The 27,399-nt window shown below is 40.8% G+C and overlaps 1 protein-coding gene across 1 annotated transcript in view; it reads right to left on the bottom strand.

The window, feature by feature from the left end:
• ppil2 (peptidylprolyl isomerase (cyclophilin)-like 2) overlaps positions 1 to 27,399 on the bottom strand; it is a 48,488-nt gene that overhangs the window by 3,891 nt on the left and 17,198 nt on the right. The window contains exons 13-18 of the mRNA XM_033620503.2: positions 20,807 to 20,896; positions 15,804 to 15,837; positions 9,866 to 9,983; positions 8,452 to 8,508; positions 4,987 to 5,059; positions 2,812 to 2,874 (exon numbers count right to left, since the gene is read on the bottom strand). Coding sequence (XP_033476394.2) covers positions 2,812 to 2,874; positions 4,987 to 5,059; positions 8,452 to 8,508; positions 9,866 to 9,983; positions 15,804 to 15,837; positions 20,807 to 20,896 — 435 coding nt within the window. The remainder of the gene's footprint in view (positions 1 to 2,811; positions 2,875 to 4,986; positions 5,060 to 8,451; positions 8,509 to 9,865; positions 9,984 to 15,803; positions 15,838 to 20,806; positions 20,897 to 27,399) is intronic.

Genomic DNA, 27,399 nt, shown 5'->3' with positions numbered 1-27,399 from the left:
CGCACCGCAGGACTTAATGCTCAGTAATTGTTACTTCCACGGTGACACTTGCTCTGTGCAATGAGTGTTTCAAATGCAGGAGAGACAACAAGCTCCAGGAGGATTGTCTACGTAGGGCACTAGACAAAAAAAAAAAGGTTTTACACTGACAGGAGAAATACTATCAATTTTTTGTAAAAACATAAAAGTGATTCCAGAGAGAAGCAGACAGAGGGGTCTACAGTCTGTGTTTGAAGGATATATCCAGGATGTCAAACTGACTCAGCAGCAACAACAGGTTAAAAAGACAAAGATAGTTAGAAGCTAAAGCCGAACTATAGGCTACAGATCACAGTGTAAAAGTGAACCACCACATCACTGCTGATCGCCACACAAGACAATGAATATAAAGGGAAACTTTGCTGATATTGAACCAGCTGTGTGGCATCACAGTGTGTGCAGATGAACAGTGTTTGGCTTCAGCCCAGTGCCACTGCCAGCACCTGGACCTCTGCTGCAGGACGGGCAGTGACCTCCTCCTCCAGGTGAAGTAAAAAAAAAAAAAAAAAAAAAATCTGCTCACAATGGGCCTCATTCACCAATATCTGCACAGAAATGTTCTTACTCTCCGCAAAAAATAAGTACTTGCACAAAATCACCGTCAGATTCATGACACGTGCGTACCGGCCAATTTTGTTCTCACCACCGTGCGTATGTTAGTAAATCAGAACCATTCTAAATTGACAGGCGCGTGTCCACGATCTGCAATCAGCATACTACCACGCCCTCATTTCTCCATATAAGGAAACCGCTTGCCTAGAGTTGATTCATGAATGAAGGAAGCGGTTACGCGAGGAGAGAAGTAGTAAATTTCACAGTTTGTTAGAAGCAATGGCACCAGGTCTTACAGGAATACCATGGGTCATTGTAAGATTGTGGAGGACACAGCATGCCAGGATGATCTTGCACACCTTCTCAGGGGTATAAAGTAGTTTGCCACCGGCCGTATCTGATCCAAACACATCCAACGGCCCTTAAGCACGCCAAAAGTGCGCTCTACGGCGCGTTTGTAGGCATGTATGTTATTATAGCGCACCTCTTGAGGGGTTTCAGGGTTTTAAGGCCATATGCCCGGTCACCCAAACAATATAACATTTTAACATTAACGGAATAGAGACTTACTGAAAATACTAACTTAAAACAATTGAAATAAAAGACTAGAACAAAAGATGCTCACCAACAAGCCATCCACTTCTCACAGCCCCTGCCTCCAAACACATTCCCACTGTACTGTTTTGCAAAATAAATGAGTCGTGGGTGCCTCCTGGCCAGCGGGCCACAGCCTTAAGGATATGGCAGTCGGCATTACAGATCATCTGCACACTGATGGAGTGATAGTTTTTCTGATAATGTTATTGTTAATATTTTAATTGTCACAGTGATGAGGGTGAACGTGTGTCAATTTCATGGTTATTTAATCCATTTGGCCAATATATTAGTAAATTAATTATTTTAAAAAATGTTAATTAAATCTCTTTTTCATGAATGTGGTTTTATAGACTCTGCATGTACTTAAAAGGTATGTTTGCATTTTCTAAGTCAGTTCGGCCATCCTCATTTGTGCGTATGCATGGTCTGAGGCAGTTCTAAATTTGTTCGCAGAGTAAGAACAAATTCGGGTAAGAAAATATTGATGAATCCCGGATTTGTGCGTCAAACGATCGTACGCACAGTTTAAGCACAGATTTGTGCGTACACACTGTTTGTGAATGAGGCCCAATGTGATGACACACAGCTGGTTGAATATCAGCAAAGTTTCCCTGCTTCCCTTCACTGGTTTCTGTACAGCAGGGTCGGCCTTTTTTTCACTGTTACAATCACTAAAACGCAAAAGTAGCACGTGTTCAAATTCAGTGAGCTTAAGTACCTTATGTAGCTAGCTAGCGAGCTAGCTAACCCTACACTTTTCAGGGTTTGATTGTACTTTTGGAACGGAGAAGAAACGTATATCTCCTTCCTACCACTTGGGATAATGAGTATCATTATTACACGTGCCCCAGGCACAAAGTTTAGCTTGAAATTTACAAAACCAGCCTGAAAATAAAGAAAATCTTCAACAATTGAATGACAATCTATGAAGAACAGCCATGATGTTGTCTGACCCTTGTCGGAGCTGGTTGATGCATCGCTAAGAATGGCCAGTCTGTGTTCGAGGTATGAGACTTAGCAAAGGGTCCAATGTGGCCCTCGACTGTCCTGCTGCGCTGTTAAAAACAGGAGGGACTGTATATAGAAAGAGCCACGGTTCCAACACTGATCAGTATGGTTTGGTGACATGATGATAATTTATTAATCAGCAGAGTTGTGACTATTCAATTTCTACCCAGGTAGCCATGTATCGCTATAATATCTCATGCTATATAATGGCATCGTGGATTATGTTGGAAAATTGGTCAACAACTTCTTTACAGTCAATTCTTGGCTTTTATATTTTTTTTATTTTTGCATCAGTGTGATACAGCTGGTTTGATTTAACAGTTACTAGATTTAAGTTATCTAAGGCAGAAATGTCTTTTCCTTATTATGTTCTTGGATGTTTGACCTTCACTGTGCAGAGTTTGACAGAATTTCACACCGTCTCAATTCAGACGTGCCGCTGTGCAGAACGACAACAATAGAAAGTGTGTCACTGTCCAAATACTCCAAGCTCTGCTCTGTAAGTACACACACTCATTCTTTGTGGAAATCAAACAGTCAGCAGGTAGCGCCTTTTTGTGTGGAGGAAATTGTTATATCACACAGTCAGTATTATTCATGTCGACAGATACAAACCTGAGCGTCAGCCTCTTCGTACGGGTCCACGAACACAGTTGCGCTTATGATCTTGATCTCCGACTGTAAAACAGAAAAACAGGAAAAAATAGTATCCAAAAAGTAATGTGCTCTTATGCTAGTTGCCTTTACATGATCTGTAAATAATAAAATATCTCAAATATTAAGTTCTACTATCATATACTATCGAATTCCAGCCAGCCTCTGAAATATCTACCATATAAAACATGTAGAAATAGAATATTGGTTTTGCAGTTTTGCTTGACAAACTTATTGAGAACTGCAGGAAAATGAGATACTGATATCAGTTTAAACTTGTAGCTGCATTTGTTATGTTTTTAAAGTGTATTTGTAATTTAAAAAAGTACAATGACACTTTGCAAAGTCTGAATTTAGCTCCTCATTGGCATCTCAAACTCATCTCTCACTTGCCACTGCTTCATTTCTTGTCTTACCACCAGACCTTTAGACAATCAGTGTAAGGGTGAAAATGCTGCCATAGCTCCTGCTCTCCTCAGCTGCTTTTAATGTTAGTCATCTACTTAAACTGATTCTACAGTTGCACTCTGTAATTTACTCTAGACAGGGGTATCAGCTACATTTCAACAAAAACCTGTGGAGGGACATTTCTAAAGGGGGTCTACAGGTATCAGACACTTAAATTGAATACTTTTAAAGACCTTTTCAAGATTATTCTAAACCAAATTTAAGACTGATATTTGGACAAGTCATTTTTTTTCTTATTCAGGCATTGCAGGTGAGTAAAAATGTAAGTAATATATATATATATATATATATATATATATATATATATATATATATGGCCCTGTGCAGAGGGAGGTGTTATGTAGGAATATGGTTATTAGAGTGAGTTATAATCATTACATTATTAATACATTTTGCCAGCAGGTAAGTGCAGTTATTAAGGAAATAGATATTATAAGGTTCAGTGGTAGGTTTAAAGATCTGTAACATCAGAAATGTGACTTTCACACAGGAGAGATCTTGACTCATTTTGACAAGAATAAATTAAAAGATGGAAAAATGTTTGTAGCAAGACCTCACAAATTCAAATTTAAGACTATTTAATGACTCTTAAAAGGGATATAAAATTAAATTCAAGATATTTAAAGGTCCAGTGTGTAGGATTTAGGGGGATGTATTGGCAGAAATGGAATATAACATAGTAAGTATGCTTTCTTTAGTGTATAACGGCCTGAAAATAGGAACTGTTGTGTTTTCGTTACCTTAGAATGAGCTGTTTATCTCTACATAGCGAGCAGGTCTTTTCTGGGGGGGAGATCACCATGTTGCACTGCCATGTTTCTACAGTAGCTCAAAACGGACAAACCAAACAATGGCTCTAGATAGGGACATACACGTTTTCGCGTCGGCCACCAAAGTTTGAAGCTCAGCTGCAATGAGCAGCACTGGAGTTGCACTGATTTATAACATGAAACGGCTTTATTCAGTGTTTTTACTGGTTTAAATCCCCTCGTCCATTTGATTAGGAGAAGAAGAGACCTTTTTGGATAATTTGGCTTCTGTTGAAAACCTCCTGAATATCTAGACCTTATGTTATAGGAGTAAAAAGGTGACCACACATTAGCATGTATTGGACTAGCCACCCACAGCCACGTGCTAAACTGTGTCAGAAATACACAGATTTGCAACGTGACAATGCGTTATTCTGTGTTTTAGCAGTTTAAATCACCATAGAGGATGAGGCCTCTGCAGATAATTTGTCTCAAGGCAAAAACCTCTTGAACGTTTGGATCAGAAAAGGGGTGAGCACACGAAAGCATGCCTCCGAGATGCCGGACAGCACTGAAGATGCACTGATTTCTAATGTGAAACTGCCTTATTCAGAGTTTTTGGTGGTTTTTAACGCCTGGTCCATTTGTTTTTAAGAAGAATAGATCTCTGTGGATAATTCAGCTCCCAATAAAACCTCCTGAACAATGAACACTGAAGGAATTCTTGCCGGGAGAAGACTCAGCTGATGTTATCTGCATTTCACTGCTAGATGCCACCAAATCTTCTTAAATCTTACACACTTCACCTTTAAGACTTTTTATGGACCTGCAGACACTCTGTTCTACACTCATACATTTCTAAGCAAATTGAAATTCTGTTTACGCCAAACTACAGCCTTACAGCACCACTAGTTCTTACCTTTGGTTTGTCTGTTTTGGGATCACTCTCCACGTTCTCCATAGCTGTGAGTGCCTCAAATCCACCGACAATCCTGCAGAAGAGAAACACACAAAACCTACTTCATGACAAGTCCTTTATACATCTGTGTAAGTGCAGGAGAGACCTGGGCTCCCCGCACAGGCCCCAGATCACTTTGATCTTCGACTGGGAAGATAAAACAAAGGCAGCAAAACAAAATATATAATAAAAATGTAACCACTAGAGAGTTGTGGAATAAATTCATTGTTAATTCAGCCATTTTTACAATTCGAAATATCATTTCCTACATAAATACTGATGTCTTCATTAATGACATGAGGGCTTCAGGGTGGTGTCGAAGATAAAGGTGACACTGAGTTCAACTCCCTGCGAAACCATCCATCCTGCTGAAGTGCCCTTGAGCCAGACGCCACATCACTCTCGTATAAACGGCAGCTGAACTGCAGTTGACTCTGAGGTTTGGTGGAGGGGAAAATGGGGATTTAATTCCTTACACCCATACCTCCTCCCTCTGCGCCTTGTAACTCCACTGTTGTCTATAAAGCTATTAAAAACACATCGATGAGTCACACTGTTGCACTGGGTGATATGTTTCTTCATTACAGTGAACACACACGCAATAGTTTATTTGGCCTCACCGTCCTACTGCCCATAATACTCCCCAAATGTGGATTAATCCGCAGCTGAAAATAGTCCACAACAAATACACTATTTACTACCACTCGAGTAACGTGTGCTAAAAGAAACGAGAATTAAAGAAACCTGCGTACTACCATCTCAACCTGTAATGTTTAAGTGTTTATATTATAAGTTTATCCTTCAGGGGCTGAAGGGGGGGTTTGTGCAGACCTCATTATATTCCTCAGACAACAGTGAACACGAGTTGCTGTGAAAAAGCAAATGTTGATAGGCTTTGTTATCAGCACAGTGGCCTCATGGTGTAAACACAGCAGAGAAAACAACCTCTGAAGATATAGAGTCTGTCAAAAAGCTGAGGGCCAAGAGGCGAATCTGTTAGCGACTCCCCTGCTGCAGAGCACTTTAGAAGAAGTTGCTCTCACTTTGCTCTTTAAACTGCAAAGTCTTTATCCAGCTGCTCCTGTGGGGGCCCCCTGTTACCATGTGTGGAGTGAGGAGACACACAATCAGTACACCCAATAGCTACTGTAGCGTGGGGGGGGGGGGCTTCTCAGGCCACATGTGCTGTGCTTCCACATGTTCGGATGAACAGAGGAGCTCCCACACGCGATGACTCACTGACCTCGCAATGTCAGACAAATATATTTGGTTATATATTCATACAACATGATTATGCTGCATTCACGTGGATTAGGAAGGACGGCAGACAGACAACACCTTGTTGATGGCACGGGAAAAATAAATAAACAAACAAATCAAAGTACTCCCCCGAGACGATGCAAAAATGATATAAAAATCCAATATTGCCATAAAGCAGCCCGACTCGTTGCTCTCTATATTCTCTCACAGTAATCATCATATTGCCCACCACCACACAGACAAAGGATAACCCATTATGCTCTTCTAAAATTAAAGGTAAAAGTCAGTTGGCAAACACAAAGCATCACATCTCGTTAATAATACATACAAAAATCATCATCATTAAGACACCCTGTGTGAGAATTAAGACCACTCTGTATACGTGGTTTCTTCATTTTTCGAGTCATCCCTGTGCTCCAGCAGTGCTGTCACTTGAGATGAAAAAAGAAAATTTTGGGTCAGTGAAAGGTCAAGTTATGTAGGAAGAGGACGGACATGGAATTTTCCAGGAGACGTCTGTCTGAACACCAAAAATCAGATATTTGAAACCTGAAATGTTGCAGGTTCCACGTGTGAAAAGGGGCCTAAGAGTATTTCTGGTTGTTTATACAGTCTCTCTCTTTCTCTTCTCTCATTTCCTGTCATCGCTCGACTGCCAATTCACTAATACAAGAAATACTAAAACAGATTCTGTAGACAGGCAGACTACAGTAGGGGCAATATTGATTATCAAAGGTAGAAATAAACTACAAAAACAAATGATTAAGAGGGTAGTAAATCCACTGCTTAATTGAGCAAATATTTGTTGGTTCCAGTCTCTGAAATGACAGAATTTGCTGCTTTTCCTTGGTTTATATCATAAATGAATATCAAGGTTTTAGACTGTTTGTTGTATGAAACAAGACATTGGCTGAGCTGGCAGCTAACCGTGCTACCTCCATAAACAGCGCTAAACAACATCAACAATGCTGACAAAGCTAACAGTGCTAGCTATGAGGGAACCAGGGGGTGGGCGCTATACTTCTGCAACAATGCTGTCCTGATATCAGCTGTAACAGCCGTATGAGCACAGTGCAAAGCAGCGGTGATGAGCTTGTAAGTGATATACACACGTGCTAACATGCACATGTGGCTGGACCAGCCTACCACAACAAACCACAGCGAAGCTCGGATTACAACACACACTGAGGCAGCATGACTTCAGTCTCTGCTCAGGTCAGGACACCATTACTCCACTATGTCCTTACATAACAAACAGCAGTTTGCTGCTATATGAAAGCTCTGAATGTTGCATACAGAACCTTTAAGGGCAAATATTCACAAGATGTGAAATATTCAGAACAAACAGTACAGCTGCAGTGTTTCCATGAGTAACACAAGGCTAGAATTTGCTACACGTTTGGTTTAAATACACCTTTTGAGCCTTAAAAATGCCAACAGAGGATCCTCACTTATAGGACTGCAGCTGAACTACCTGTCTGTGGCAAAACCTTATCAACCAGACAAAAAAAGACAAAGAGTCCAGTCTGATTTGCATGTCAGAAAAACCTCTGTGTATAGATCAGGTTAAGTGGACTGACATCACCAGTCCCATTAAATGTGCAAAGACCACTGTCTGGAAAAGATTAAAAGCTGGATGCGGGGTTAAAGCAGAAGCTTTTTAAGTGTGTTGACCATGTTAAGAATCAGTCAGATGAAAGCAGCCTGAATATTTTTAGACAACAGCCTTGGCTTTCTCCTAAAAAAGACAACCATTTAAGATCATGCTCAGCTCAGCACAGAGAGAGAACCTTTCAGTTTAGATTCAGCATCTACTAAATTTTTCACTGCTCTTGGCCAGGAGTCAGACTGGAAGTCACAATACTGTTTGCACTGTCTGGAGCTCCAGAGGAACCAAATATGTATTAAAGAATAATGCGAGAGGGTGAGAAATAGAGACAGTGAGTGAGGAGGAGACGAAGAGGACAAGGAAAGATAAAGAAGAGCTGAAGAGAACATGTGGCACTGACCCAACTGTTTGTGTAAATGGCACTGAGCATTAAGTGAGTGTCTGTCAGGATTGTCACCTTTCAAAGCCATCTGCCACGGCTGCTAAATTACACAAAACACTGTTGCTAAGCCGCAGTGGAGTCAATTTAAAAAATGACTAACACACACACACTTTACCTTCCAAACACTGTGTGCTTCCTGTCGAGGTAGGTGCATGACCGGAACGTGATGAAGCTGAAAGAAAACAGAACAAAAACATTGCATCTGTAAAACATTCAAAAATTTTGAGGTTTAGTGAATCAATCAGTGAAAAGTAATGGAAACAAACAAGAAGTCTAAAAGGGAGCTTTGCCTTTACAGTTCAGTGTGTTTACATGACTACTTTAGTTTTATTAAGTACACAGAACAGAACAACCTTCAAAAACAAAAGATAAACAACACATTTATGGGTTTTTCCTCACTAAAAGTCCATCGAGCAATAGGCAACACTTTTCTTAAGCTCCCCTCACCTCCTTTATCATTTACAAGCAGTACATGGACATTTTACCACATTGCAATATGATTATAAGCATTTATGAGGATGCTTACTATTTATTACAGTATTTTCAACTAGTTTATCCTATCCTATGACAACTACATCAATTAACAGTTAGAAATGCTAAATAGTGGGGGATAAAATAACTTGTTACCAAGAGCAAAATTAGCTTTAGAAGCACATTAAAAATCTCTAATGACAGTTTCAATTTAATACTACATATGTGTAGTATTAGAAATACAATCAAAAACAAGGTATGTGTTAGGTTTACGACACTTATACTTCAAGAAGAAGAATTGTTTTAAGATATATTATGCAGGATTGTAGGTTAATGTTCGTCAACACACTCCCAAGCGAAAGTGAAAGCGTTAAGTTAAGTGCTTTGCCTCGCTATATTGGCATTAATTCGGTGCTGCGCTCACGATACGATATGGGACCTGTGACCAATATGGAACGGTATTAGTTATGATCCTCGTTGTCTTTTCATGGCTGGTTACATTATCTGCCTGGCGCTACGCCGCCTGCACTGTTTGAATGTTTAGAAAGGAGGTGTGCGGATGGAAATGTTGACCAAATGTGCCATGGAATCTTAGAGATGAGGATATTTATCGATGTTTTCACTTTCACTTTACATCAATGGTATTGGATCATTGATCATTTAATCAATATAATGAACCAGATGGATGTATTGTTGCACCCCTGCTGCTTATGGTCTGAGCGCTGTGGGGATATGGTGAGGTGGAAGCCTGATTGTAGAAACTGTCATATTTGTTTTGGCCACCATTTTTGGCTTTTGTCTCTGTGTACATTTTTAGTATGGATCCTATGCGTTGTTTTATAAATGAGACCCCTGAGCACAGAAAATAAGAAAATACAGTACAGTAAATACTGTGTTATTCTCGCAGTGTTGAATTTCTGTTGTCTTAGTCACCTGAGGGGCCTCTGCAAAGAAATCAAAGGAAGGAAGAGACAGTAAAAAACAAAACATAATTCTCTCCTGACTGACTTTCTAGCACAGAGGCTTTTTTAAAAAAAAAAATAATAAAAAATTCTTACAACTGAGATTTGTTGGTGTTTGGACCAGAGTTTGCCATGCTGAGAACCCCGCGGCCGGTATGAGACAGGTTGGGCCGAAACTCATCCTTGAAAGGTTTTCCCCAGAAGGACTCCCCTCCTGGGAAGGAAGGAAGCAGGTGACAGAGGAAGGAAGGACACAAAGAGACAGTGAGAGAGACAGACAGTAAATCGTTTCGCGAGACAATTTCAGCATCATCTTTTCTGGAAAGTGATTACTGCAGTTGAAGATTTGCGGTTTAAGACATAATGAGTTCCTGTAAATGAGGCTTGAATATTTGTTCAGTTTAAAAACCTCCTGCACAGAAGACATTTTGACATGTGATATGCAGGAAAAGCACAGGCGTAATTAATAACACTCATGATGGTTGTGTTCCATTTTCATGTGCAGGTTTACTTGCTTTGTTTATTAGGGTACTTAAATGGAACAGAGCCATCATAATGTTTTAAATGATGTTATGAAAATATCTGCTGTGAATATTGGGGCGTTTGTGGGAGCAAGAAGGACTTTAAACTGGTGGTGTGTTAGGGGGCGATCACACAGAAATGAGATGCTAGAAACGCGACGCCAGTAAAACCATTGTTTTCCTATGATACGGCGCGTCTGTCCAGCGTTCAAGCGTCTTTTTAGATGGGCGTTTTTCCGACGTTTTTGTAGAGGCTTCTTTTTAGACGCGTGTAGACGCTGAAAAGTTAAAATATTTTAAAAATTTTGAGCGTCAGACGCCAGTAGCACCATTCATCATTGTCGTCATTGGCCCAGGCAGTCAATCAAATCTACCTTCCTGTTTTGTTGTGGCAGTTACGGCAGTTTGGTCAGTTACGGCAGTTTACGGCAGTTTATGGCAGTTAAGAGCGACAGACAACACAAAGCAATCTGAAGACGAGAAATATTTGATTTTGAAGAATAATACAACACACGCACACCTCAGTACTCGAACAAACACAGGAGGAGACATGCATGGAGCTGTGCGAGCAGTGCAACGAATTTGTCTGGTGAGTACAATGTAATTGATGACGATAATATGCTAGCTAGCTAGCATATTATCATCGTAGCAGCTAGTTATCTTTCAGACAGTGGGATATGTGAGAGGGCTGGTGACCTTATTTCGTAGTTCACAGTTTTTGTGCTGCATTTTTATGTATGAAAAGTGCTATATACAAAAGTTGGATTTGTAAGCTAGAACTGTCTCTACTGTCTTTGAGGGAAACACTATATTCAAGGGGAGACATAGGGAGATGATAGGAGGTGTGTGTGTGTGTGTGTGTGTGTGTGTGTGTGTTACGCACGCATCCCCACTCCACAGGTGCTCCTTGCTGTTTTTTTTTTTTTGTGTGTGTCTAGCGCGCATTGAATAAGCGCTTCCAGCGTTTGAAGTGTCTTTGAAGCATCCGCCTTTCTAGTGTCTCATTTCTGTGCGATCACCCCCTTTAGATTGGATAATGAGTTCAAATATCAATAATCTTACTCCAGAACTTCTGACTCTAAATAAAATTCACCAAACTTGTCAGCTAACCACTACTTACATACACAAATTGGGGAGACAATGAGGTCTGGGAGCTCCTTGCTATCTGAGTAGAGACAAGATCAACTGCCGTATAACGGGGTCGGTAAATGACTGTATTGACATGTTATGCCATGTTTTTGTTTAGAAAGTGCTGCCTGACATAAAGGCTGACACTGCTGTATAACATGTCAAGGCTGCCATGTCTCTTTTGCTTCCAGAACGCTGGCATACTGTCTAAAATCACACACTGGGACAGCATTAATCCCACCTTGTTTGGTTCAGTATAAAAAAGCAAAGCCAATGAAATGAAGGGTCATAGCCTATTCCGGGATCTCGGTGTATGAATGGCTTATGTCTATCAAATGAAGGTGGAGGTTCCTGCTCTCCCACTGATGACCAGTTAACAGCCAATAAATGCAGCAAAACATCAGCACAACATGGTGGAAAGGAGACTGCTAGCTGACATACAAACGTGACTGTAAACAATGCACCTTTACAAATGTTCAACAAGGAAGGAAATGTATTTAAAATGGCCTAAAGGATGCACACAATGCATTTGGGTGAGAAACGCAGAATGTAAAAATAACCTGAGTTTGTTTACAAGAACACTCCACAGGGCACCTTTAATGTATGAACAAAAACATCCTTGTGAAGAGGGCGGGGAACTTTAAACACAGTTGGACAAACACTTCTCACTTCTTGTCCATAAAAATCAATTCCAGCATCTTCAGAGATTTATGTTGCCGGCAGGGCAGGGCTGTTTTTCTTTTGAGAAAATCATTTTAACAGCATTTTCGGGCAGAAGTTTGCCGACAGTTCACAGTGTTAATCCGTCATTTAATTGCTCCATCTGGGATTTAATGTATGTAAACAAAAATGAGTGCACTCTGGGGGGTAAACAGCTAAGATGGAGTTCATATAGTCTTTAATTTTCAGCTCCAATGCACAACATTACATCTTTATATTGAAAAATAGAAGCAAACCTGTTTAAATGTATGCAGTTTGTAAGAGAACGACACAAAGAGCTGGCTCTACCCATAGCATCTATTCAAATGACTGCACCGTTAGAGAAACAGAAATAAGGCACCATGTATTTTCATGATGCCTGTTTGCCCTTGAACACGGAGCCATGTTGAGAGCCTTCAGCTGTGAATCATTAATTCAGACTGACTTCATCATTAAGAATCATCATGATGAGTATACAGGAATACACACTGCAGGAGCTTATTGGCTCCCGACAGGGGAAAGAGGATTTGTCGCCCTGAGGTGTGTTTCACTGTCCTGCCAGCTGGTGTACGTGCAGGAAACAGTGTGCGCACGTATAGGTACAGTATGTGTGTGTTTATGCTGTGGTGTGGATGCATGCTACCGACCAATCAACTCTTTAGAGGTTTTCTGCAGCCATCAACTTCCCCTTGTGACATTTCTGCATAATTTATCAACTCTCTGACATTTTAGACTGGATCATAAATGAATGGGCGAGAGAGGAGGATGAGGAGGGAAATTAATTCTCACCAAAGAGTTAAGCAATAAATCAAACTGCATTCTCTCTGATGTTCATTTGAAAATCCACTTGAATTACACAAACACTAGAAGCACACACTTTGACCAGGGTTAACTGGAAAGAAAGCACGTGTATTAAAATATCCTCTGCTGTCTGACAGCTGAGAAGCATCTCTGCTAATGAACGCATTATTTGGGCATTTTAAAATATGTGAGCGTGTGCTCCTCGTTTCATATTTTGAACGCGTCTCTGGGATTTCATTTACAAGTCAATGTTTAAAACATTTCTCTCTCCAAAGCGTCTGGTTGTGAAGGGGTTTTAGATAAATGAGGCTCTTCTGAACTCGTGGAAAGTGTTAACGCTACAGTGAGCAGTCTGCTGGATGGATGTGTGTGAGAGGGATTCACTCAAAATGTGTGGGCAATTTTCGTGGGATTTTCTTGACACTTAAATCTCAAAGATTCAAGTGTCAGGAGAGTATTACATCATGGTTCAATATCTTTTTTTTTTTTTTTTGCTATCTCAATTCCCTGCATAAAAACACACAAATGTTTGATTGTCTCTAAATTAAACGCTATTTTTTTCCTCAAATGCTCCTGCAGCTTGTCTTTAATCTTTATCTCTGCGTGTGAACAGACATATTACCTCTTCAAAAAGCAGAATATCAAACAAAAGATGAAATGTGTCACCTCAGCTGCACACGAGATTTTTCAAACAGACAGAAGGTAAACAAGAAAATGAGTGACATTAGTCCAAAGCTTCATGGCAGCTGCCTGCTTTGTTCTTAATATTACACAAGATTACATGGAGTAACTAGACAACTACTGCATCTACTATATTCCCCATGACTCCCCTCCAAATAAGTTCACTATTTAAAAGGTACGATTTTTATATTGAAACTCTTCTTTTTTTCTCTGAAAAATTCCCAAGCTTAAAAGGTCCAGCGTGTAGAAATGAGGGGGATATACAGGCAGAAATGGAATATAATATAATAGTATGTTTTCTTCAGGGTACATTCACCTATGTTTTCACTACCTTAGAATAAATTGTTTGTTTCTACAGAGGCACTGTGTCCTCGTCCAGGGAGTCTGCCATGTTACACTGCCATGTTTCTACAGTAGCCCACAACAGACAAAGCAGAGACTGGCTCAAGATAGGGCCCTTTGTGTTTCCACGTTGGACAACGAAATTAGCTGCCCTCCATGATGAGCACTGTCAGAAAAACACTTATTTTCTTTAATGTGAAACTGCTTTATTCAGTGGAGAGGAAGAGACCTGCAGGTAATTCAGTTTCTGGTAAAAACGTGAAACTGCTTCGTTCAGTGTTTTTACTGGTTTAAATAAACTAGTCTGTGTGGTTTGGAGAGAACAAGAGGGGATAGTTCAACTCTTGGTAAAAACGTCCTAAACAATGAACAACAAAAGAATCCTAACTGGGAGAAGTTTCAGCTGGTTGCAATCTTCCATCCTCACCACTAGGTGCCACTAAATCCCCCTAAATCTGATACACTTTAACTTCTCTTGGAAAATTTACAGAAATTTCCCAAACCTTTGCGACCCTGGGCATACTTTTATTAACCAAAACATGCCATAGACTAGGGCTGGTATGATATATTATTTTCACTACATGTTTACGGCGGCACGGTGATACAGTGATTAGCATTGTCGCCTCACAGCAAGAGGGTTCCTGATTCAAACCCGAGGTGGGGGAACCTTCTGTGTGGAGTCAGCATGTTTCCTCCAGGTGCTCCAGCTTCCTCCCACAGCCCAAAGACATGCAGGTTAATTGGTGACTCTAAATTGGCTGTAGGTGTGAATGTGAGCGTGGATAGTTGTCTATCTCTACATGTCAGCCCTGTGATAATCTGGCGATCTGTAGCTCTTGCCCAATGTCAGCTGGGATACCCCCCAGAAAATGTGGAAAAAAATATTTAAAAAGCTATCAGTCAAATTCATCTTTAACTTTGTTTATTGTGTGTTTTGTCTCTTTTTTGGCAAATTAATTAAACTCAAAATATGAGTGTGGGGAAGTGGAGAGGGAGACAAAGCAAGAGCAGAAAGAAATGGAAATAATTTAAGAAGCACTGGATTATTTACACGATATCATCATTTTTTAAAATATGACGGTTATCTTCAATACCGCCCCTACCATAGACCGAGTGCTTCTATGTATATGTTCCTCTAAAATAAGTTCACTATAAAAAACATTTTCACATTGAAGTTGTGAAAAAAAAAATCCCTCAGCTTAACCTTCCTTGGAAAATTCCCTAAAAAGTTTACCGAAGCTTTGCAACCCTATACAGGACTGTTAAACACTGAGGAGAAATCCACCTTTAAAATCCAGTTAAAGGTCTGTTCATGAGTTGTGTGCACATGTTGTTCAGTCCAAGTGATGAGGAGAATTTTTACCCACTGGCCAGGAATTCTGCACCTTCATAAATCTGTCATGGTGGACGCATTTTGCATCATGTTCAGAGACGCCCACAGACACAAAGCACACTTTGTACTGCGAACCCTCGGAGCAGCACAGATGACATGAAGGCAGGGAATTAACTGTATGAGCAAGCCTCCCTCTCAATTACACTCCGCTGCCTTTTAAACTGGCTTTTAAAGCAGGAAAATTATACCAAATGCTGCTTGATTGGTTGTTCACCACACCCCTATTTTGTACTTTACACTCAGCCTTCTTCCATCTACACCATCTCTCTGTCTTTTTTTATGTGTGTGTGTGCAGCAATGTCGTCAGTGCTCCCATGTGCCTTCACAAAGTATATTTAGTAACACTCTTGACTTGCATCTTGAGTTGCAAGCAGTATTTACGCAAAGCTTCCAAAAAGGAGCTATTAATAATTCAACAAAGACGTGTTATGTAATTCCAAATGTGGTTTAAGTGCAGTCCTCATCTTACCTGTGCCGGTGCCAGTGGGGTCCCCTCCTTGAATCTGGAAAACAAAAAGAAACTCTGTTAGGTTTGGGTGACGTTAGCTGCTGCACACTAGAAGAGCTGCTCCTGTTACTTATAACAGGAAAATGTCTCATTCCTGTAAAGTGCTCTAATAAGTCTTTAATTTAACCTTACAGTATTTCCATTTGTCACACATCCAACCTTGTTCTTGTAAGCACTAGGAGTCACTGACAAAGGATACAGGCCTCTATTGTTCACTGTTAAGGCTCAACTTTCCTATTCTTGTTTATATAGTGGAGAACTGCTCTGTGCATTTCTTTGGACGTCTTGTTTAAAGACATACTGGGGCTTTTGACCACTCGTGCTGCTGTTGAGCGACGTTTTGAGGAGTGGGTCCCTGTAGTGTTACTAAGCAACAACACACATGGACACAGTGTGCAAAGGGCTGGCAAAATACTACTTTGTGCAAAGATTATTTTCTGCGTTTTGGTTTGAAAGTGTGTCGCCGGCCTCATACAACAACAAATGGAAAAAGCAAAAACACAAAGAACAATATCTTCATCTGGGACAAGTCTGACATTTATGGCAGCACTTTTTTTATTGGAAGTCTTAATTTACTCCCTCATAGCACAAACAGCCACAACAGCTTATTTTGAGTATCTACTATAGTCTACCATTTTAAAGCCTGGGTCTTCAACAGGAGGTCCGTGCCCCCTGTAGAGCATTCCTAAAACCTGATTAATTCATGACTTGACTGTTTTACTTTCCTGCCATTGTGAAGCACTTTGTAAAGTGGATTTTGAAAAATGCTCAAGTAGCAATTTAAAGTAAGTCCTGGGCGATATAGAAAAAAAAAAAAAAAAAAAAATCACAATATTTTTGAGCAGTTACCTCGATATTGATATTGCATCCATCGATACTGTGGGGCTCACTACTGGTGCTTTCACAAAATATTTACACAATGAGATCTTTTATAATTAATGTATGTATGTTAATTACATCACTTTATTGTAACACAGCCTTTAAAACTAGCATATCCAAAATCAATGGCGATATCTAGTCTCATATCTCAATATCTATATAATAACAATATACTGCCCAGTTCTAATTCAAATACTTTAAAAACAAAAAGCAGTCTAGTTCTTTCACTTCCATGTCAAACTACATCACCTGAAAAAAAATGTGCTTTAGGTGATATTTTTAGTTTGTTTCAGCAGACGTGAATCAAAGCCGACGAACGCAATAGAGACAGCAGGTTTAAAGAAACTGCAAGACTGCACTATCATGTGGTACTTGAGCAAACTCACGTGGATAACCGTTGCATCATATCGGCGTGAACAATCCCTCTCAGTGTTTGAAAGATGAGAGGCCCATCAAGACTGCTACCCCTCAGGCTCAAAGTAAAACTGTCAAATTTTTTGGAAGTGTCATCTCAGGATGTTCGGTTCACTCGCAGGGTCCTGACAAACTGCTTTAAAAGGGGAAGTGAGGGCCACGACTCTGTTCCCATTAACACACCACTTTAAAAGTGTTTGTTGCTATGAAATTATTCTCTCTGAGGCCACCCTCCTGTCCCTTTCAGCTGCGGAGGGTAAGTCGAAGGCGTAAGTGGCACAGTAATTACGGATAAACAATTCACAGCTTGCCTCAGTGTATGAAAACCATGGGACCGAATAAAAAAAGGTAAGGGTCCCCTCGAGACCAGATGTCCACTCAGAGCCACTTTAATTATGGGAGCTGCAGCTCTGAAATACACAGACGAGTGGCTGATCAGAGACCTGTATTTCAAATTCTCAGTCTTGGTTAAGACGATTCAGTTGGAGGAAAAGGCTGTGTTTGCTCATCTCTGAAACAGCAAACACTAAAACATTATTAGTTCAACAAAATATGAGATAATGACACTAAATCACAGCATGGTTGGGTTTTCATTAATATTTCGGATTAAAGCTACTCAGTCAGGAAGTGGCATACAGTTTAAGACAGGGATGTGGTGAAAGAGAAACCCACCTAAATCTAGTTTAGCCTGATTTTTCATGACACAAACTTTAATCACTTAGATTCATATAAAATGTCATAGTAAAGGGCAAATAGTTCACAAATATTTGCATCAATACTATTCATAGCAGCAGCAATGCAAAATGGGACAGCTGCTACACTTGTTCAATAAAAAGGTATGGGTCCTGACACACCAGACCAACTGGCTGTCGGTTAATAGCCCCTTTTACACTGCCAGATTTTCCACAAATGTTGGGCCGTTTTGCCGGCAAGCTGCGAGCGTTTAGACACACCGAGCCAATTGGCGAGTTGATCCGAGGTGCCCGCCTCATAGGGGTAGTCATATTGGCGGAACCCTTTTAGTTTAAAAAGACCAAGGCGGTCTTCCGCAACGGGAGGGGCTGTTGAAGACTTGTGGGAGGAGTTGATGACACTGCACGTGCGACCCACTGGCGGTGGATAAACAGGAAACAGCTGATAGCGGGAATTAGCAAGCAGCTAGTAGCAAGAGGGAAGCGCAAACCTGACAGACACTGTAAAGATGAGCAACTGGGGAGACAAGGAATTGTGCGCCCTCCTTGCCCTCGCAAACGAAGAGGCCATTAACCGTCAGATGACGGGGGTGGTGAAGGACGGGCCGACTTACAAGAGAATCGCCAAAGGACTGACCAGCCGCGGCTTCCCTCCTGCATCACTGTTTACGTCACACGCTGAGCTACACGTTTTGTTACTTGCTCACGCCCCCTATTGCCCCAAAAAAGGCGCATAAACAGAAGTAGGTAGGCGGCATTTTGCTGCACTCCCCGATTTTGTTTTCATACTGCCAATGCTGAAAGAAGACTGATTGGGCTTTCCTGCAAATTTGCACAATTCCTGTTTAAAAAGGGCTAATGTTTGTTGCCTTAGTTTTTGTGGTATGTCCCATACTATTGGCACTAGTCAGCCTTTGTCCACAGCTTTTTGGACAACTCAGCATGTTGAACTGGCGTCGCACCTGGCGGCTTCCGGTGGAGAGTTAAATCCCTCCAACCCTTTTTATACAGAGATCACACTATAGGGACGCTATGAAGTCCCCTCTTTGTATAGCCTTTGCATTTTTACACACAACCAAACAGCAGCGACATCACTCCATTCTCATGTGTAATTGTAGATAGTGTGCCAGCATCACAGAACCAAAAGAGGTGTGACGGGCATGACATGTTACCCATCAGCATCGGCCTTTACTGTCCCTGTTACATGGCAGCTGATCTCGACCTCTGCTTGGAGGGTGAGGAGCTTCCAGACATCATTGTTTTCCTAATTTGTGGACAATTTTGGCCACTGTTCTTCCTCTTTGAGTTAGCCGCTAACTGCTAACAGCTACTTTTTAAATCTCCTGCAATGGGTCGCATAACACATCATCAAAATGTCACAACTGTGCTGCCCATGATCTTATCCTGCCAACTGTCCTGTTTATTGAGGGATCGTTTCTGCACCATTATTGCCTCCTTTCCTGGCTCAGAGGCAAGACAACTCTGTACCTCCATTCCGTGATCGTACAGAATAACAGTGCGATATTCCTGCCTTGAACAGGCAGTGTAAAAGGGGCTTCTAATTGGCAGTTCAGCTCAGTGCACACGAAGAGACATGAAAGTGAGGAGAGCAAACAACTTAAGTTCACAGGGCGTGAGATTGAAACAAACAATTTTTTTAGCCATTGAGCTCTTCTGCAGAAATATTTTGTAATCTTTTTGTTATTGTTTGCTAGCGCATGGTAAATATCTTTTGTTCTTTCAACATAGGGTTGAGTTGTTAATGTGCTAACTGGCTAACCAATGTCATGAATCCGTCCCTTTCGGCATATCGGTTTCCCTTTTTTGAATGATGAACACAAAGTACCGCTACCTGTTCGGACAAAGAATTATATCCTCTCATGGCAGCTCAGAATGTACGTGCTAGTTGGCCGTTGGCTGTAGTCATTGCGGTAGCCATGTAGTATTCAAGTTCTGATTTTTAGTCAAGACACAAGCGAAGTGAGGTGATGCAACAGTCGGTCTTTGTCACCACTAGTTCTTTGATGTTGGTTTGGTGTGTCTGGGCCAGATTGGCACCAGCTCATTTCTCAGAACCCCCCCCCCCCCAGATGGATTTAACATTATCCAGTGATGATAACCTAATCCTCTTCCTCACTTGACAAAACAAGAGGAGATTTTTGGTTCATTCCATTTTACAATGCAGAGAAAAAGACTTTCATCACCTCATATGGGAGCTGAAGCTTTACCACAGCCGGTTCCACACATATTTCTGGATTTTGGTGGGACAGTTTGAGGTCCTTCTGGGGATGCTAGCGCCTCATCTGAGGAGGCAAAAGACCAACTACCAGGATCCTGTTGATCCAGAGCGGCGTCTGGCAGTCTGGCTGAGGTAAGTTGTTGTATAGCCTAAGCCGCTGTAAGCTATTTTATTGAGTTTCCTTTTACCAAAATACTCCAGGAGAATTTGAGTTCCCACTGGTTGGTGTATGCTGGCGGACAGGCGGGGAGCTCTGGGCGCTGCTGCAGTGACACAGAGGAGTTTAAGGAGCATCTGAGCTCAGTTATTCTTTTGCGATGGTGAATGTTAACTTCAGGATAATCACTGACTAGGAGTCCTAATTCACCCACCTTTATGTGACAACACGTTAGCGCTTTGATAACATAGAGGGCCGTTTCCAGAATTTAACCAGTGACATTTTCAGTAAAGGGACAGTCCCTATCGACACAAAAAAAATTACAACCTAATCACAAAATTGCTGAGATTAGATCTTTTTTTATGTGCAAAGAACCTGTTACAACATCCCACTCATTCCTGTTTAACCCAGTATAATCTGTCCAAACCAACAATCAAAGCCAAAGGTGGCATTTTATTTTGGCTCTAAACCTGCCATCGTGGAAATGAGAGTGTGCCAAAGCCATTTAAAAGTACACTGGTGGCTGTGGTGGAGGTAAGCAAACCCGCAGAAGAGCATTTTATCATCTGGTCAAAACCCTTACCATAAAATTCCGGATGGATCTGTGAAAGACGGTCCCATCATAGTAGCCTTTCTTACACAGACGGATGAAATTCTCTCCAGCTTTGGGAACCTGGAGGAAAGAGATCAGAGTTTTTTTTTGTTTTTTTTTAGAAAAAACACCCACAGTTAAACTAAGTAAATAAGATATATTTTCCTAACTATTCTCAGCTATTTATTCACACAATTCCAGTTTTAACATACTGAATGGGCTCTCCACCGCCAATAATATCAGCTGCTCTATAAGCCTACTGGAATCTGTGCTGAGTTGTAAAATTAGTAAGTAGCGTTGTGAACACAGCCAAAACAAAAGCACAGACGCAGATTGTTGTCAGACATCACTGCCGAGTCTTCTGAAAGTGATGTGTTGTTTGCCAAAAATACATCAACAATCACACACTCAACCTTGTTACGTTTAGATAGAGTGGATGGGGAATGTGAATACCCGTCTGATGCCTCTTCACTTTAAAACAGACTCGCCTGATATCATCTGATGGTATACATAATATACATAGATAAAGCATTTCTTTTAGAATGGGGCATGTTTGCAACACAGCCACAGATCACAACAAATGGGTGTTTCCATTTATAAAACTGTCCCTAGTTCGTATCACCCCCCCTTGAAGATCCGCATATTTATTTGAACCCAACAGCGACAAAAAAGCCTTTCTCTATATGGCTATTTAGCGTAGCCTCGGTCGGGTCGGACACAGCGGAAGTCAGCAAACCAGAATATGGCACCCGAGGCGGAAGTAAGTCTGCATGCCCGCAGCGGCCCGCAGCCATTAAACCATAGAAGAAGAAGGAGCTGTGTTTACGAATAGGATTTAAGAAACAGGCTAAATGACATCTAGTAGGGAGTAGTCTCTTGTACAGTAGGTGGTGGTATGCACCTGGAAGTTGTTTGCGATCCGCCCATAAATTGAGAGAAGAAGAAGAAGAGCCGTGTTTACAGAGAGTGTCCTTCGAGTAAGCGGTACACAGTGGGCATTGCTGAACACATAACAGTTTTACCAGATGTATCTATAAGGACTTGGTTGTACTTTCGATGTCATGGCGGATAAAGAAGGAGCACCATCTAAAAGAAAAAGAACAGAAGAAGGCTAAACGGGACAGTGATAGGGCTCGAGCCCAAATCCATGTAAACCTCGGTCGGGCATTCACCAAGTGGAGAGAGCTGAGAGATTTGAAAGGTTTTAAAACTGATCCCGAGTTGGCCCTTTTCCTAATCGACAGGTATGTAATTTTTGTTTTTATTTAGAGAATATACCGCAATTTGTTAGACGTTGTTTCACTTCAATATATGACCACATGGAAGTTATAAGCAAGCTAAATGTAATGTGAGCTGATGTGAACCGCTTTTGTCTAGTAATGTTACAACAAACGCCACAAAATTATCTGTGACTGTGACCATGAACACAAATACACAGCAGGCAGTTGTCCTCAGTTTATAAGAAATTCAGAGCTACACCAGAGCATTTATGATTTTCCTCTCGCTCTCCAAAACAAATGCATGCGGTAATTGCCGGTTGCAGTCGAGATTTTACGAATGAAGCCGAAGGCTGCAGTCGGAATTTTTCAACACCAGGCTGTAGGTGTCAGACTGCTTCGACCAAAAGGGGTGCTATAATCAACGAAAACGGAAAGTTCCGCACAGCTGCTTTAAGTCAAAAAGCAAGACTCACGACTCCAAAGTTTCGCTCTATGTCCCAAAGTGAAGACCTACTGGATCATCAAACTAATATCTAAAATACTTAAAATTCAGCGAGAACCAGAACCACTCATTATTATTCCAGGAATGTCTGATGATGACAGAAAATTAAGCAACACACAGCAATGTTTCCTATCTTATAGTCTCATTATTGCAAAGAAACTGCACCAAATTTTTGATACGGTTTGGTCACCACTTATTCATTACCTTACTTCTGTGACCTAAAATCACCATTGTGACGGAAGGGTAGGGCTGGTGGGGTGTTTTTTATTATTAGAATTATTACTATTATTATTTTAATTGTATTTTTATGTTCATTTTATAGTATGTGTGTATGTATGCATGTATGTTCTGTGCATATGTATGCATTTGTATACATGTTTTCTCAGTTGTTACTGTCCAGTGTATGTTTAGAAAAAAAGGAAAAAGAGCATATTACGATCGAACTGCATGTATGTGTATTTAGATACAGTACTTGCTCATTTATGCGGTTACATGTCAACATGCTCAAATAAAACACATTTGACTTTATGTCAAAAAACCAAATGGGTCTTTGTTCAGTGGTTATTCAATAAGCAAATAAGGCTCTACAGCAATCTTAGGTTTCCTCTCCTGCCGTTGATTAAACGCCTAAAAACTTCAATTCAATTCAATTCAATTCAATTCAAAACACTTTATTTGTCCCCGAGGGGCAATAAAGTGTTTTTTCATGCCTTATAAATGGCTTAAATGTAACCCCACACCTCTGCCTCATTTAGTATGGGGCAAAGATGTAGAGTGGTCGCCTACCAATCTGTCCCTGGCCCTGGCAGTCTACAGTATGTGTCCAAATTGCTAAGTGTGCCAGTAAGTGTGAATGCTAAGATAAGCAGGTGGCACCTTGTATGAATGTGTGTGTGTGAATGGGTGAATGGTGCTTGGGCTTTTAAATCACTTTAATTGGTCACTTAGATAGACAAGTGCTTTAAATGCGCTCCATTTATCATCGAAGAATAAGCAAATTAGTCCCGCCTCTATATCAACTCTCCCCACAGCCGCTCGCTTCATCTATTTACAACATTAGAAACGCCATGGCAACAGACTTGACTTTCTTACCAAACTGCTAATAAGGGTTCTGTAGATCAAGTAAATTAATGTTAGATAAAAACCACCTCTGACAAACTGAAATTAAACTTAGCCTGCAAAATATTGATATGTAGCTGCACCTGGCATTTCTTATACCCCTCGTTTCAACATAGCGTTACGCTAATGAAACAGAAAGCCCCATCCTACAAGATGACGGGATGGTTTGTGAGGTAACAAACCCTGGCTGTCTGAATCTGAGTTTTTGAGACTGTCATTGGTACACTGCAGTTCCAAGGCGGAAATTCACTCATGATATATCCTGTAGCATATTAAAAAACACCATATGGTGACAAGGTTAAAAACTTGATTTCTCATCTTTTTAGCCCAACATGTTTGCACAGAATATGGTCAGAACTTACATAGCAAGCCATCAGAGTTTATGTGCCTGATAATTTTAAACATTATTTGTCTTTCTGGTGGATTTAATCTACCACAGATTAATAAATGCTGTATAAACAAGGCCACATGATAGCCACAGGTGTTAAAATCATGACATCCCTTCATACCTCATTACAGTCGACAATCTTTGTAAATATATACAGGAAACTACTGCGTATAAACACTGAAAATATACAGAAATATCGTAATATGTATGTAAAGACTGACTAACAACAGTCCAGTGCTGACTGGGAGGTAAACTGTGACTCTAATGTTAAGGGGCTAAACAACAGAGGAGGGATGACACAGCCATTTGACGCCAACGTCTTTGTTCACAGCCTCCTTTAGTGACGGGAGTCTCAGAAGACTCTGGACAGCTACAGAGAGGCAGCTTATATTTTAACTTCCAGGAAGAGCTGACAGCTTTGCATTCACATAAACAAACAGAGTCCCACATTTATAACTCTGTCTGACCTGTTAGAAAGTGTGTTTTACGCACAAGTCTGCAACGAAGTAGAGTTCAACTGTTGCCTGAGGCGGCGTCACGAATCTATACAGCTAGAAGTCAGGCTCAGCAGTCTGCTACAAAGCTCTGTTTGTTGCTGTAAAAAAACAGACATCTGGATTTGCTGAAGGTACATCCGGGGTCATAAAAACTTTCTTGTAAATCATTACTAAAACAAACACTGACAGGAGCTCATTTTGACTGACTGGCACTCTATGAAATAAGCCTGCATTTGCCCCCAAAGCAGGAGGTGTGGTTTTGCCCATGACGTTGGTCAGGTCTACTGTTATTAACATCAACAGCCTTGAGGAACATTTGTGTGTGTGTTTGCATGAAGAACTAACTTTTTCCCCCTTGGCAACAATAGCTGGTGGTTTCCAAGAATCACCAGATGCTTTCATTGAAAACTATATTTATTCATTGGCCTTTTGCTGTGTGACAGGTTCGTCTAAGCTCTACTGGTCTTATTTCCCCGTTACGTCTCAATCTTCCTGTTGGGGTTCAACGCTCTGCCTCTTTTCCCCTCTATTATAAATCCCAGACTTTCAAAGCAATCTGGTACAAAGAGGCTTATTGTTTTAAACCACTGGACAAAAAATGGATTGACTTTAACCGTTTAAGCCTTAAAATGGATCTTTAGCATGGAAAAGAACACCTAAAAATAGTTATCTAATCAGATGAATAGTAAATGTGTGAATAAAATGTTTAACGAGCACAAATTTACACAAGGCTTTCCCTTTTGTGGTTTTGCCACTAACCAGAATCTTTCACGTCAGAGATCTCTATCTGCTGCTACCCTGCAATGGTGGTTAATTCAGTGTGTCTGCATGCATGCTTTTGTGTTTCTGTGTGCGAGTTTGAGCCTGAGAATGTTTAAAATGCAATCCAATTTAGAAACATGCCTAAAACGGGGCCTAAAATTGTCAGCAATCAGTTATGTCAGCATGGAAACAATGTTTGCTGATGCAGACAGGAAAAAAAATGTAAAAAATGTCCCTATTCACAAATGCTTGCAGGCTCCTCTATTTCCCCAGGCGCTCAACCTGAAACACAAGGCCCTGAGGGACACAAAACCCATTAAAATAATCCCAATAATCTAAAGAATAAAACTGATATTTCTAATTTACTTCAACAATTTTTCTACCAGAATTATATGCATTACATGCGCCTCCAAACAGCCTTTGAGATTTATCCTATTTTATTGTGTGTAATTTATTTATTTAATTGATTGTATTCACGCACAGACACAAGACTGCATAAATTCCAGATAACGAAAAATAACAATGTGTCAAGAAAGTTCAAGATGCTACAGGCGTATACAGTGCACCTCTCCTCAACTTAAGGAGAAAAACAAACAAAAATAAAAAAGTTAAAATAAACAAATGAAAAACTACTCATACTTTAGAAAAAAAAACAAAAAACAAAAAATGACAGAAAGGAGCACACAAAATAAGCAAATAAAAAAAACAGTCAGGAGTCTACAATTAAAATAAACATAGAAAAACCCCAAAGTAATACATGTAAACCAATACAGAGAAAAGTAAGTTCAATTTCCGTTCACACTGGAGCATCTGCAGAATACTGAAAGATGGAACCTATTCTATCATAACACACAGTCTGCGCTGTACTCCCTGTTCCCTACCCACATGCCCCCAGACACACTTGGAAAAATCTGCTCTTTACTGAGTACACTTTTTTAGTTTTATACCCTTACATAGTCCTTTTGGACATTCTCCCTCTCCCTACACGTTAAAGCTGAGGTAGGCAGTTTAATCTTGGTGTCATTGGGCAAAATCCCATGATAAACTTTGAGCATATTGTAATTCAAGTGGTCTGAGAGAAAACTAGGCTTCCACACGTCCTCTTGGCTTCAGAAAATGTAGGCTGTGTCAGTATTGACAAAGCATTTCAGAGATGGAGAGAAAATGTTGCTAACAGTTTAGCCTTCTGCTAACCGGAGCCAAAGGTTCACAACTGTGGCATCATGTTCATGCTTATTAAGCTAACATTAGCTAGAGCCTCGAATCACGTTATGTGCTCTGCCTCACTGCCCGCCACTACAGACCACCTCGCCAGGGGGAAAGTGGGCAGCAACTCCGGAGACGGAACCCCAATCAGCAGCTGCAGCCGGCACAAACCTCAGCTCCCGACTCACCAGCGGATTAGTAAACATACTTTTGCTGCTGCTGGCCCACAGCCCACTGTGACACCCAGTGCTGAGGGTTTGCATTTGCCAAATTCGAGTCCCTACAGCCACTGATCAGCAGTCTGTTTCCGAGCTGCTGCCCACTCTCCTCCCAGAGAAGCACTCCACAGCTTCAAGGAGTGAGGTGGAGAGACCGTGGGGTGGCTAGCTGGCTAATTCTTGTCTCATTTGTGGTCTGATAAACAGAGAGCGTAGGGCTAGGAGGGGCTGATTGAATGAGCTGTGTGCAACTCTTGAATGATATAAGATTAAATAAATCAATGTGTATTTTCAAATTCTGTTGTTTTTTTTTTCTTTTTGCATTTTCCAAATTTCTGCTTACCCCAGCTTTAATGTACACTGCTATCTGTATTTGATTATAATCTCAAACTAATCAAAAATGGTAAATTTGGATTTTAAAAATAGTTTTAGATGATTAAAATGTAAATTCAAATACAGTCATCCTGTTCTTTCCCACTCAGGTGAACCCTATCTACTTTATCCACGGTGCTTTTGAATATACTCCACCTTCCTAGGTATTATGTGTGACTAAAGCCCAGGCCACGTCAACCAATCTCCAACATCTGCCCCCTCACACTTCACCCGAGCCGGGGACAACGAGGGCAGAGGCGACGGAAACATCCAAAACTGGGTGAGCAAATGGGCACTTTA

The sequence above is a fragment of the Epinephelus lanceolatus genome, chromosome 9 (genome assembly GCF_041903045.1).
Source record: "Epinephelus lanceolatus isolate andai-2023 chromosome 9, ASM4190304v1, whole genome shotgun sequence".
NCBI classification, from domain to species: Eukaryota; Metazoa; Chordata; class Actinopteri; order Perciformes; family Serranidae; genus Epinephelus; species Epinephelus lanceolatus.
This window is presented reverse-complemented; position numbering and strand designations above follow the sequence as displayed.